This window comes from Myotis daubentonii, chromosome 4 (assembly GCF_963259705.1).
Source record: "Myotis daubentonii chromosome 4, mMyoDau2.1, whole genome shotgun sequence".
Lineage (NCBI taxonomy): Eukaryota > Metazoa > Chordata > Mammalia > Chiroptera > Vespertilionidae > Myotis > Myotis daubentonii.
This window is the reverse complement of record NC_081843.1, coordinates 13959245-13973176: the sequence shown is the minus strand read 5'-3', so window position 1 is coordinate 13973176 and position 13932 is coordinate 13959245. Positions and strand designations below refer to the sequence as shown.

At 55.8% G+C, this 13932-nt stretch overlaps 1 protein-coding gene across 16 annotated transcripts in view; it reads right to left on the bottom strand.

The window, feature by feature from the left end:
* Positions 1-13932, bottom strand: part of MAPK8IP3 (mitogen-activated protein kinase 8 interacting protein 3) — a 54335-nt gene that overhangs the window by 24861 nt on the left and 15542 nt on the right. For 5 of the 16 annotated variants that reach the window (XM_059692650.1, XM_059692648.1, XM_059692652.1 and 2 more), the window contains exons 2-7: positions 13762-13882; positions 11104-11174; positions 10746-10837; positions 6991-7014; positions 4251-4395; positions 457-703 (exon numbers count right to left, since the gene is read on the bottom strand). In XM_059692650.1, coding sequence (XP_059548633.1) covers positions 457-703; positions 4251-4395; positions 6991-7014; positions 10746-10837; positions 11104-11174; positions 13762-13882 — 700 coding nt within the window. The other 11 variants (XM_059692660.1, XM_059692653.1, XM_059692659.1 and 8 more) reach the window with 6 other exon arrangements.

The following is a 13932-nucleotide window of genomic DNA, read 5'->3' as shown; positions in this document are numbered from 1 at the left end:
GTATCCCCCAAATTCACACATTGAAGCCCTAGCCCCCAGGACCTCAGAAAGTGACTGTGTTTAAAGAGTTGATCAAGGTAAGATGGGGCCGTTAGGGTGAGCCCTGCTCCCATCTGACTATGTTCTTCTAAAAAGAGGGGATTAGGATGAAGATACACAGAGGGAGGACCATGTACACACACAGGGAGGAGATGGCCTCAGGAGAAATCGGCCCTGCCCACACCCTGAGCTCTGACTTCTGGCCTCTGGAACTGAGAGAAATAAATGTCTGTGGTTAGCATGCCCAGTTTGTGGTGTTTATTATGGCAATCCGAGTGGACTAATACATCTTCCAAAATGACAATATGTAGGAAGGAGAGAAATCTTCCCGGACGGATGAGGATAGGGAGGGCAGGAGAGCAGGTGGCAAGTGGATGGTGGCTGCACCGCCCAGGGAGTGCCTGGTAGGCGCGGTACCTATGCTGACGTTCCGCATCTCCTGCGTGACCTGGACCTCCATGTGGCGGCTGTTGCGCTTCTCCCGAGCCCGCTTGCTGCTCTTGGTGCCGGTGCCGTAATCCCCCAGGGGCTGCAGGCTCTCGCTGAGGGGGGTGACGGCGGCCGAGGGCACGGAGGACGTGGGCGTGTTGGACTTGGTGCCTGTGGTGCTGGGCGTGGCAGCCACTGAGGACTGGCCCGACTCGGACATCTCATCCTGGGGACACTAGGGCCAAACACAGGAAGAGGGGGAGCTCGTTGTGCACCCCCCCACCCCCCCCGGGGCTCTGGATGAGGCCCCTCGCTTGGCTTTTTTGCCACTTGACCATAATGAAACAGCATCCGAACTGGGACAGGTGGACCCCTGCTCTCCCGTCGGGCCGATTCCTCGTGACCTAGTCACGTGGCTCATCTAGCCACTGCCTCTGGCTTTCAGGAGGCAGCCACCACTTTACGTAAATGGTTTAAATGGGGGCTTTCAGCTTGCACACTCCCCGATGATGCCGCATGTGATGGACATGGAGCTACACAGATATGGCAGGCAACCCTTTGCAGCCAGTGGGTGGTCAGAAACAAGTTGCCGCCCAGGGTGGGCGGAGGGCTCTAATGGGGCCAGGGAGGAGGCCTTCTGACCCAATTCTCACTCTGCTGCTTGGCACTGGCTGGCTGTCCCACCCGCTCCTGTATCCTGCTTCCCACTCTGGCTAGGCAGGAGCTTTGAGGGGGTGCGCACCTCCCCAATTCTGCCTGTCATGGCCTCCCAAACAGACACAGCAGGGGATATGTAATGCTCAACCTCCACAGCTCAAAGGGACCACAGTCTACTCCAGACATCTACGCAAGTACGAACTGAAATCCCATTTCCACAGAACGGGACGCCCCCAAAATGTCCCAGGAGTGAAAAAGGCCAGGTAATTAAAATCTGCAATCGACTGTTAGCCTTAAGGTTTTCTTGGAGAGAACACATTCCACTTGAATCAGTATAGGATGTGGAGCAAACACTTCTTCTCCTGCAGCCTTCCCTCAGGGAACCATTGGACAATCGCAATAAAAATAGCCCCCCCTCGTCTATCGATAATCGAGTCACCGAGCAGGTGCCCAGAGCCTCTCTGCAGCCTGTGGGCAGCAGTTCCCCTCGGCCCGTCCCCTTCCATGGTGCCGAGAAGGGCATGGTCTCAGGAGGGCTGAAGCTCCTGGGGTGGGGGTGCGGCGAGAGGCGGCTCACGGTGCACGTCGCCTGCCCTACGGTGCCAGGGCACACGGTTTCTCCAGAGGGCACACTTCCAAGGGAACTTCTTAACCGGGGAGGGGCTGACGAGGGGGTGTCCCGCCCGCTCCAGAAAGCTGGATGAATGCTGGGACCCACCTACACTGCCTGTGTCCAGGAGCCAGCGCTGGTTGGAGACTTCTGAGATCTATCTATTCCAGCCAGGCCCAGGCAGGACACTGCCTCTCCCTGGGACAGCAATTTCCAGCTTCATCTAACAGGCCCCCGAGACTTCTCGACCAGGAATCACAGTTCCACATCCTCCCCTAGGCAGGGTTTTCTGACCTGGGAGGCCATGTCCCAGGGGACGCCTGTGACATCTGGAGACACTTGAGGGGGTTAAGTGCTCTTGCATGGAGTGGGTGGAGTCCGGGGGTGCCCCTCCACATCCCACAGAGCACAGGACAGCCCCACAGCCCTGCTAGTCGAGATGCAGAGGTGAGAAGCCCTCTTGAGGGCTCGTCCCACCCTCCTTAGATGCACCTCTTTTAATACATTTCAAAAAGGATTTGGGTTCTACAGTTTAGGGTCCAACTGAGAAGGAAAACTCCTTTCCTTTCACAGCACTGACGCACACTGAAAGCTCCTGTGATGGCTCCCCAGGTGCTCTGCCCTCTACACGTCAGGGGCACCGGCGTCCTATGGGGGGGGGGGGGGGCGCTCTGCTGCCACCAGGTCCTGTGCTAGCACTCGCGAGAGGCTGCAGGAGACCAGGTGCGGGAATTCCAGGAAGACCAGGGAGGTCAGGTGCAGGAGGCCCCTCTCACAGAACCACACCTTCCAGCCACCTTCCGCATCGGCCATGTTTCCCAGCCTACCTGCGACTCTCAAACTTGTGTCTGTGGTTTTTCTGTGGGTCTCCTTGACCCTGGTAATCACGGTGGGAAATTCTGCGACAAACCAGGACGCCCCCAAGCGCCCTTAGCTCTCCGTTACCCTATGGTCCACCACTTACCCCCGGGACACTCCCCCTGGCCACCACTTACCTAAAGGCAAACCTCTCAACCTCCTAAACATCAACGTGTAGCAGTGACCTCCAAATGCAAAGACCCACACTCTTAGCGGTCTTTCCTCACCATGAGTAGCCACAATTGTTTGGTTAAAACACTGAAAATACAGTACATAAAAACAAATAAACAAAACAAAAACAACAACAAAATTAAGAAATTAGAAAAACCTTAAAACCTAGAACATGAAATTAAAAGAACTTAAATAATTGTTTGAAAAAACTAAAAATAAAATAAAACACACCTAAGAACTAAAACATAAAACACTGTGATTTATTAAGAGAAAGACTGTGTCAGACAGCATAGGAGGAGAGAGAACAGGTGTCATGAGAGAAAAGCGGGCTCAGACGCGGCAGGAGAAAGGGGCCCGGGAGGCCGGAGTGCGAGGGCCCCGGAGGTTTCTGAGGCCCGTGGTTTCTGAGCTCCCAGGGAAGCCCCAGCGGCAAGCTCAGTTTTCGTCTGAGTGAGAGTGGGAGCAGTTGGCTTACATGGCCAAGTCTGGCCTGAATGGTGGGGATAGCTGGGACCCCACAGCCCCCACCCACTGGTAGGATGGCCCACAACTGGCAGGTGAGCGCCTGGGTCAAATGTCACAGAGACATGCTCACTCCCTGGAGCAGAAGCAGAAGCCAGTGGAGTCACAGCTTGAAGCTGCCTCCTGCAGGCAAGCCAGGCACCCAGAGGCGAGCACAGTCAGCGAGGAGCTACAGCAGGAAGGAAACTTCCAGGACATCTGGGCCCCACGTCCACACCCCAACCCTGCCCAGGTGCCGAAGCCCGTTGCCTCCTGCAGGCGTCTCCCGATAGCCTCTGCAGGAAGTTCACCGGGCCCAGCGTCACCCCTCCACCCCTGAGGGTGGCATCCTTACCTGGCAAGGGGGTCAGTGTCCTGTCCTGCCACAGCCTGCCTCCGCCAGACAGGCTGAGCTCAGGCTAAAACGGGCTGCAAGTGACCAGGCGCCCTGAACGAGTGATGGGCCATGGGAAGTTCCTGCCCTCGGTTTTCTCAAGGCCCCCATTCCGGGGTGCATTCCCTGGTTAGCTGTGCACACCCAGGATATCGGCTTCTCAAACTCAGAGAGCCAGAAGCCATTGGCATATGCAGGGGGTGAGCACAGCCGAGAGAAGAGAAGCTGCCTCCTGCCTGTGACTCTCCTGGTTGCTGTGCAAACCTCAGATACCAGAGCTCAGTGCACTCTGGGCTGGCATCAGGGCTGGCCACAGACGGGTACTGTGGGGTGTGTTTGGGGGACGGTCGCCAAGCTCAGCCCTAACAGATGGGCCACCGTAACTACAGAGGGGGTTGGCCTGGACTAGTAGGTGCCAATACAAGACCATGCCCTTCTGAGCTGGTCCAGTTTCTTCATTGTTGTCACACCTGAGGGAGGGGTCCCACTAACCCAGGAAAAGCTGCAAAGGGTTGTATGCAAAGACTGGACTCCTGAATGGACATGGGGCGACAGGGAGAAGACCTTCACTCCACAGCACGGCTACAAAACCTGGTAGGTGGAGCTGAACTGCAGCTGGCCGAGGTCACTCAGGTGCCAGTGGTCCCCCGAAGGCACGAGCTTGCCCCCCATCTGTGCACGTACCATGCCGTCGGTCAGGGGGAAGACATTCAGAGAGGTGGGGCGCTCCTTCCTGCTGAAATGTGAGGGAGGACAGGAAGTGGACGGTCAGACGGTGGCTCATGAAATGAGAACTGACCACTCTGCACATGCAGATGCCTATTCTGCAGAGCGGTTCTACATGACACCCCTGGCCTGGCTCAGGGAGAGGCCCGCGGTGGGCGGGGCGTGGTCTTCTGGGAAGCCCATCACAGCTCCTGCCCCTCCTATCCACAGCCACCCTTTAATCCAGGTATTTGCATATTCAGGGGAATCTCTGCTTCACTGTGATCCCACAGAATCCTTTCCTGTCCACTGTGACTTATCATGTTTAGTTCTTTTGATTTTAGACATCTGCTATGTATACTAAGACACCCCACAGCAGTACCAGCGAAGGGCCTTCAGCATCATGGCCAGCACTGACGGTTCCTGGGAGTGGCAACTGTTACAATGATGGTCTCTTTATGAGCCCAGACTTACATCATGGCGCCAGTTAGCAAAAAACAACTCTTGCTGCCCCTGTTCCCTGTTATTTGGCCCCTCCCCCACCCCTTTGTCCTTTCATGAGAACTCATTGGAAACAGTGCTTGAACAAAGTACAGAGTAAGAGAGCCCTGCCCTTCTGCTGGGTCACCCCTCGCAGTCCCCTGGGCACCTTTCTCTGGCTCGGTGCCGTGTCCCCGCTGTCATGGAGCACTGGCACCAGAGAGGGCTTTTCAAAGCTACACTAGGAAAGGGGGTGTCTGGTAGCCTGGACTTGTAGAGTGAAGCTCAAAGCCTGACGTGGGCTGTCTGTGACAAGACGCTACATGGGCCTTAGAACCAGTGAGGGCAGAAACCCTCCTCCACGGGAGCTCCACATCAGACACCAGGTAGTGGAGACAAGGCCAGCTCCCACTCTGCCCCAGGACAGACACGCTGCACCCAGGGACTGTCATCCACAGAGCCCACGCTGCTCAGAGCTGTTTAGGCCCAGAATTGCAGTCCCTCGAACCACAGCCTCTCATGCTCAGAGCTCAATCCCCGGAGACAGAGGCTGGAGGGGTAGGGAGAGGGGAGCTCCCTAAGGGGTCCAAGGTGCTGGGTCCAGAGGCTGGACTGTTCTGGAGAGAGATGACGGCTTCCCTGTGGTGCCTGGCGGATGCAAGTGAGGAGGGGAGCAGAGCAGCCCCGTTGACCAGAACTGACTATGGCCGGAGACGGCCTCATGAAGTCCAACTCTGAGCAGGGGTCTCTCTGGCTGGGCTCGATGCAGGGAGAAACACAGAGCTCGTGAGGCGCATGCTGCCTTGTCCCCTCCGTGCCTGGCTCCTGTCCTGTTCAGGAAGATGCTGCTTCCTGCAGAGCAGGCTCCCTGGACCCACTGGGACCTGGCAGTACCACGGGGGCAGGGACAGAACCAGAGGAGCAGTGTGCTTCCACGGGGCTGGGCCATCGATGCCTGTGGGAGTCATGCAGAGGGGCACGCTCAGGGCCTAGGCCTCTCAGGAGGTACTGCACACAGCCCTCATCACCTGTCACAGAGGAGGCTTTCGCGGACATGTCACTTAAAAGCTGAAAAACTCAGATCCTAAGGACGACGTTAAGTTGGGAAGGTTTGAGTCTGCAGATGCATCAAGATCTCAGAGGCCCACAGCTCAGCCTAAGGCACCTGGGAAGGCAGCCTTGGCCACATGCTCAGCACAGCCCTGGAGGGGCGGGGCCAGGTGAGGATGGGCTGCAACTCCCATCTGCTCCCTCAGGGGCTCCCAGCCTGTCCTTTGCCCACTTTTCCTTCTTGGGGCCCCTCTCCTGCTGGCTCTGGCCTTGGGTGAAATGTACACAACGGGTCCTTTGGCCCCAGACAAGTTCGACCCTGGCTGTCACCAGATGCTACAGGGTGACAGCAGGGACAGAGTGTGAGCATCTTGCTTTAAAGGACAGGGAACACTTGTCCATCACCTGCTTCCATAGCTCTTTGTGCAGACACACACTATATCCAGAGACAGACAGCCACTCTCCCCCAACAGAAATCATCACCAGGAATTCTGTCTGATCATCTCCTTGCTGTTCCCCACAGAATCGCAAATGGCTCTGAGCCAGGTTAGCACTTGCAGCATTGCTGACTGAGGCCAGAGCCCCGTCTGAAGCTTGGCCAGTGTGTCCCTCATTATATCCCTGCAGCGCCCTCGGGATGCCTATGCTTGTCCACTTCAGGGGCTTTAGCCCAAGGGGGTCACGCTATCCGTGGGGTCATAGTCACGCCCCTGGCTCTGGGCCCAGGGCTCTGACACCAGAGCCCAGGGTCTCCCCCCCACCCACTACCTACCAGGCAATGCCAGCCCTGGGCTTTGTATGCACAGCCCCATCTGTGGATGGGTGGATGTTTGTTGAGTGGAGTCCCGGTGCCAGTATCTACTCTGGGGCTGTCTCGAGGACCTTGGGCCAACCAGCTGCCTCCTCAGTGTCGTGGCCCTATAAACGCCCCGTCAGGAGGCTGTGGTCTGTAACAGTGCTGCAGCAAGTGTCGAGGGGACCCACGAACCTCCTGTGCTTATAATTAAGAACCACCAGCATCTTAATCACAAACTCTCCCGACCCCAAAGGCCCCCAAGCGCCTGGCACGACAGCGTGAACACTGCACAGGCTTTACCTTTTCCTCCATGACTGACGAGGACTGTGGGACAGCGACAGACACAGGGCCAGGAGACAGCAGTGACAGCACAGAGAGCAAGACAAGAAGACAGCGTTAGAACATCAGGGAGCTCCAGTCGCACATCTGCTCACACAGAGTATGTGTGCGATGACACAGGCACCCACTCTACGCTCCAGAGACAGATGCCAAAACACGCACATATCTACATGCAACAGACACGTGACACACAGACACGTGACCCTCAGCGTGGATAAAGGCCCAAACGAGGCCTGTGCAGCAGGTCACACATGTAGTCAGCACAGGGCGGTGGGCACGTGTCCTCTCCAGATGGCTCAGCACACGTGTGTACTCGGCATGCAGGGACAGAGCACGCAGCCACACATGACTACGTCCATGGACCGAACCAGGTGTTTCAAGCACACACTGGGTTTTGTTCTAAAGACACACAATCCAGGAAACCAAGCCAGGAGTGAAGGAAAAGGCCTGCCTGGGGACAGGGGCGACCAGAGGCTCCCCAGCACTAAGAGGAGCCCTATGGTGGGAGCTGGAGAGTCTGAATGAAGAGCCTGGGTGGACATACACGTGTGTCCCTAAAAGATCCCGAGCTGCAGCAGGAGAGGCTACACCCCAGAGAAGAGGGGTCCAGGGCGACAGGCAGCAGCACAGTCACAAAGGATGTCTGACCCTGAGCCCTACGAAGGCCAGCAGCCAGCACTGTGACAGAGGCTCAGGCTTCCCCCATGGCCACCGGTGTCTTTCTAAGAACACGAGGCAGGGGCTGCCATCCCGGTCTGTTCACCTGGAAACAGGTCCAGGGGCAAAGTCAGACACACATGCTGTCCCTCAGAACATCTGGCTCCCAGCAAGTGTCTGGGCCACGGAGAAGAGGCTGCAGGGAAGGCGGGAGCCCCTACAACTGTTGCAGCAACCCCGGGACAATCAACCACAGGCTGGTGATGAAGCTAAATGCCTCCACCTGGCTGGCAGGGCAATGGGGGCGCCCCAATGCACGGCCCCACCCCTCTGCTTCCTGCTCCCCCACAGGAGCACGCCCTTCTCCGCAGCGAGGGGACCTCAGCAGGACTGCGGCTGGCAGCCCCAGGCCCCTGCTTGCTGTGGCAGGCATCTCTCTGCCATGGTGGTAACTCTGGCTCGGGAGAGTCTATTAACAGAGAGCGCCGAGGGCTGGAGGTGACAGCCATCAATGGGCACACCTGGGCCCCAGCGATCCCCTCCTGGCAGATCAGATCGAGACAAGGCGTGCAGCAATCTGGGCCAGAGCCTCAACCTCTCCAGGACAGCCAGTGGGTCTGTTTTACAAATGAAGGGGCGCCTGTAGGCCCAGTGAGGTGTGGAGAAAGCCCCTGCCGTGCACTAACCCCACTGGCGTTGCTCTCTACTCTGGGCTCCAAAGGCCCTGCTCGCCCAGAGTTACAAGCAGCCATGGCCCGGCAGCAGGATCTGAACTGGCCGCATGGACAGAAGAGACCCAAAGACCCGCCGTATGAAACAGGTTGAGGGGTTTCTAGGACCAGCTGTTCTAATTACCTGGGGGGAGGAGCTCCAACACAGCCTTCAAGAGCTGCTGAGGGGCTTCAGAGGGGACGCTGCGAGCCACCCACGCATGTCCAAAAGGACAGTGCCCGCCACGGGGCTGGGGCTTCCCTAGGGAGGGGGCTGCTGACTTCCCATAACTCTGGGAAGCAAGGAAGCTGGAGGGTCAGAGCCACACTCGTCAGACTCTGCTCAGGGCACGGGCCACACGACACACTGACAGCAGGTCCCCAGACAAGGTCCTGCCTCCACCACATGGAGACTTCCACAGAAAGCACAGCCACCCTGCAACCACGGCGCCTCTTCCACGCAGAGGAGGCACGAGAGGTCAGATCTGGCCCCGATGATGGCTGGGACCTCAGGGCCCAGCTGTGGAGCATGGGCAGCTTCTGCTTTAGGCTGAGCCTACACCATCCCAAGGTTCCAAGAATATCTATTTCTGTCGTGACCCTGGGGCCCAGAGTGCTGTCCGCTGTGACTGAGGACCGTAGATGCTCATGGCCTCTAAGTCCTGAGTTCAGAGGTCACACCTCCGTGGCTCCTGCCTTGCAGAAAGCTGGTGGGGAAATGGCCTCAAGGCTCCAGAATGCTGCAGCTCTGGACTGGCCAGGTGCCCAGTGTGCACTGGAGATGCCCCAGCTCAGACTTCCCTGCACAACTGTCTCGCACCATGCTGGGCACCCCTCGAGGCCACCCTTCCCAGGCCCCACTAGGCTCACACACACACTACATACTTCTGTCTTCACATCTGAAGACTCCAGTACAGAAGCACAACAGCTGTGCCCACAGTGACCCAGAGAGTAACTGAGGACGCCCACAGAGGAAGGACCTGAGCCTACTTGTTTACAGACGTGATCCTTGGTGGAGGCAGGACAAAAAAACTTTGTAGCCAACAAGGCGTCTATGTGACCTGACTAGGGCTGTAGGCTTTTGCCTGCAGGAACAAGGGGCCACGGCTGGAAATGGACCAATGGCTGAGCACAATTTGTGGGGCCTGGGATTCCCACTTCGGCCCATCCTCCTGCCTGTTGGAGACTTGGAACAATGGTACCAACCTCCTCGTCCCAGGTCAACAACTCTGGTCTCTCACGGGCCAACTCCCTCCAGCTGGCGACACCCTGGAGATCTCTGACAATCTGCTCCCTGGGGGGCTGTGGTCTGGTTTTATCTGACCACAGGGAACAGAAGACAGAGAAGGAGCCGGGCCTCTGCAGGTCTCTCCCCACTCCCCTAAGGAACCAGCACTGAGCTCCTAAGCTCAGACAAGCCAGGGCCTCAAGTCTGCTGGCACTGGCGCTGCTCTGCCCAGCAGCAGGAGTACGGCTCCGCCTGGCAGTCACTGAAGTGTCCCCCACCCTTCCCCACCCACACAGTCGATTCTCATGATCCTCAGTGGATCTGTTTTATAAAGTCACCACGAACACTGAATTAGTGAACCCTGAACCGTTAATCCCAGAGAAGTAGGTGCATATACAGATACACAGCTCACATCTATAATAACAAAAGCGTAATATGCTAATTAGACCGATGTCCTTCTGGATGAAGCTGCGGCAGCGGGGGCTGAGCCCCTTGCACGAATTTTGTGCACTAGGCCTCTAGTAGATTAGAATCGGAATTCCTAACTCATCCTAGTAGACTCTATTTGCTTTATTTTTAAAAAGAGAAAATGAGGTGCAGACGTGTTTGGTGACCTAAAGCTGTCCCATAAACAGGTCCAGAGCTGGGCTTCAAGTCCCACTCAAGGTCCAGACCCCAAGTGCCTTGCACAACACTGTACCGGATGTCTCCATCCTCTGGCGTCTCTGCATGAGGCTGAGACAAGCAGGAAGTGACACCCTGTTTGACTGGAGCGGGCACTGTGCGTGTTGGGTGACTCAAACTTTTCACTGCTCTGTGCATGTCTGCAAGTGACTGTAAGTGTTGATACTGAGTCTACAAGTAAGGTTTAGTGAGTAGGCGAATCCACAAACACAGAATCTGCAAGTATTCGGAGGGACTGCATAAGATTTCCACCGGCCTTCATGACTCCACATGAGCCAGCAGAGGTCCCCCCACATCCCTCACCCTGCTCTGGCGCCTGGGAGAATCTCAGCACGCATTCTTAGCTTAACCACACACTCCGACCAGACAACCCTCTTCCTGAGTCCACAGGACGGGAAAAGGGGCCACCGGGCTCTGCAGGCTCCGGCCCTGCCTACCTCCGCCCGGGCAGGCTGCTCTCGGTCTGGCTGTTCCCCCCAACTTGCTGCATCTTGGACCTCTCGATGTGCTCCACGTAGGTCTGTATCATCTGTGGAGAAGGACACAGGTGCGTGAGTGATGCCTGCTGACCAAGGCCTCTCTGACTCCGCTCTCTAAGCTGTTCTCAACTTGCTGTGCTCTGATAGAGATAATGACAGAACTCAGGAAAATGGAGTCCGACCAGCCTGAGCTTTCAGGCTTGACAGTAGAACACCAGGAAAAGAAAGGCCCAGGAGGCAAGCCACGGTGAGTGGCCGCCACAGTGCCTGGCCTGTGTGGGCTGGAGCCTGACGCTGGTCATGGCTGGACACCTACCTCTGTGTGTCGTTGGTGCAAAGCGTTGTACTCCTTCTTCATTTCTGACTCCCGCTCCTCCAACCGGCAAACTGGAAAACACAACTGTTGTTTGTCAACCGCACAACCCAATTCTCACAACTCCGTACTGCGCTGGACTTACTGGGCAGTGGGTGTAGGTTCCAGGACCAACCCATGCCGGGTGCAGGCCGCTGCCCCTGAAGCTCAGGAGCGTGAGCAGGAGGGACTCTGCTGGGGATGGCAGCACACAGACTCTGACTCGTCTGGGACGTGTGTGTATTGTATGTGCTGTGTTACGTGAGGCTATTCAGTTCTGCTACAGAAAGATGCGGGACGGTAACACTCACAGAGCACGTTACTATCTAAGCTTAAATTACATCGCAGCTTCTGAAGGTGCAGGCAAACCTCAGAGGATGTGTCAAGTGTAGACCAAAAGTGAGCAAGTGGCTTGTGGAAAGAGGCAGAATCCCTAAGTGAGTAACCTCTAAGATGTGTCAAAGAGCAAAACAACACCTGAGACACATGACAGACACACAAGTGTCCCTTGCACGCATGTACCGAGGGCTAGAAAAACCGTCATGATTATACCACCTTCAGGCTGCCAGCTGTGTCACCCTAAATTGGCAGCCCCTGTGATGTGACATGCGGGATGGTCCCCTCTGGCTGCATGCTCTGCCGCCTGACTGCTCCAAGGCCTCACTGGGAGCTACAGTGGCAGCGGGGACCGCACCCCTGCATCTCAGCAACAGAGCAAGTGAGCCACTGGACTCGAACACCTTCTGTCTGTGGTCCTTTGTTCAAACTTCAACTCTGTCCTGGCATTCCCACCAACAGGTGACAGCTGGTGTGCAGAGCCAGGGACAGGACACGGGACAGTCATGGGCCAGGACTCATGTGGCGGTCCTCCCGGCACCCACCCAGTCCTCCGTGTGTGAGCTTCTCTACCTGCCCTACTTCCTGCTGCCTGCTGTAAACTGATCCGACACACTACTCAACATCTCATTCAGTCCGTAGGCTCTCGTTCCATGATTCCTGGTGTGGCTTTCCTAGCAGTGTCCTTGGAGGGTACAGGGTCAAGGTCATTCTCCACCTGACAGGTGGGGCCTCAGAGTCTGCACTTCTAAAATTCCAGGTGATGCTGACACTGCTGGCCAGGGGACCACACTTGGAGGAGCAGTGGGGTGTTTGCACAAAGCAGAGTAACAGCTTAGTTATCCCTGGGAGAGCTCTAAGTACCTACAGGCTGCAGCACACAGCACACACAGAATCCCTGACAGAGGAAGACCCCTGGCCTCCGCTCCAGCCTTGGGGGAGGGGCTGCCTGTCGGTGCACAAGCCCCTGAAAAGGACTTAGGGATCAGAGCCCCAGGACCTCGGCTAAGCCCTCCGCTGGGGCAGGTGTGTAGGCCACTGCCCGGCTGAAGGAACCCGGAGGCGTGTCCTCTCTCCTCTGGCCTTCACTTGTGGTGCTGACCAAATGAACAACTTCCGCCTGAATTTGGAGTTTACATGTTTTCCTTCTAACAAGAGCTGAAAAGGTTTCACATATGAAAAGTATTCTAAGTAAAGGGACTGTTAAGGAGTCTGTGTAACTATAGAAAGGCTTACCTACGCATGCCTCAACTGGGCCTTCTGGTTGGCTTCCAGTTTGCAAATATAAGCATGCTTGCACATATATGTAGCCACAGCCTGCTGGTTGTCCAGAACTCACCAACACACCATGACGTACTGGCCTTCAAGTCTTGTTTGGGATAGGGATAGACCCAACACACCCAACCATTTTCCTTCCCGATTTTATCTGAAATTTTCGGAGAAATGAAAGCTCCTGCCACCCAAGGGAACTACGTAAAGCAGCAAAGCAGGTCTCAATAATCAAAACCTCTTACTACAGGAAACTGAAATCACACCAATCATCTTAACTTTCACAGTACAGTTTAAACAAAGACTTCCGAAAACTAAAGGAATAGTTCTTACCACAAAAACAGTCACAAACCCTTTCTCTGCCTCTCCCTGCAAGGAGCAGGGTGTTCCTACAGGCACCTCGGCCAGCTGCACGCCCGGCCCAGCAACTGTCATGACGGGGGCTGCATCATCAGGCCCAGCTTTCAGGTCACAAAGCAGCAATCCTTCCTCAGTGGTGTGCAGGCAAGGCTGTAGTGTCGAGGCCATTCCTCACCTGACAGGTGGGGCCTCGGAGTCTGTACTCCTAATATTCCAGGTGATGCTGGCACTGCTGGCCAGGGGACCACACTTGGAGGAGCAGTGGGGTATTTGCACAAAGTGGAGTAACAGCTTAGTTATCCTTGGAAGAGCTTAAAGTGCCTACAGACTGCAGCACACAGCACACATAGAATCGAGGATCCACAGGGCAGGCAGGATCACAGGGTGTTAATTTAGGGTCAGACTGCAGTATATGCAAAAGTGCTATGTCATCAAAGGGGCCTTAATTATTTATGTTATTTCCACAAAGAATTAGAGTCTGATTACAGAAATACATAGCAGTATAATGGTTGAGGGGGTCACAGTGAAAATAAAATAAGGCTACCAATGGGTTCTCTCTCTCTCTCTCTCTCTCTTTTTAATCAAAGGCTCTCAACATCCTGCTCAGCTCGAGTAGGTCTGGAAACAATGCAATTTCAAGCTCAGGCTGCTACTTACTCTGATCTGCATAGTTTTTGGCCTTCAGTTCCAGCTGACGGGTCTGAAACTCATAGTGTTCCACCTGGATTTGTAGGTCTTTCTTCTCTTGTTCCAAGGCATCTTCAAACTCGATGAATTTCTACAGGTGGAAGGGAAAGAGCAGGCGTCATAAATGTGGGATGGTCAGGT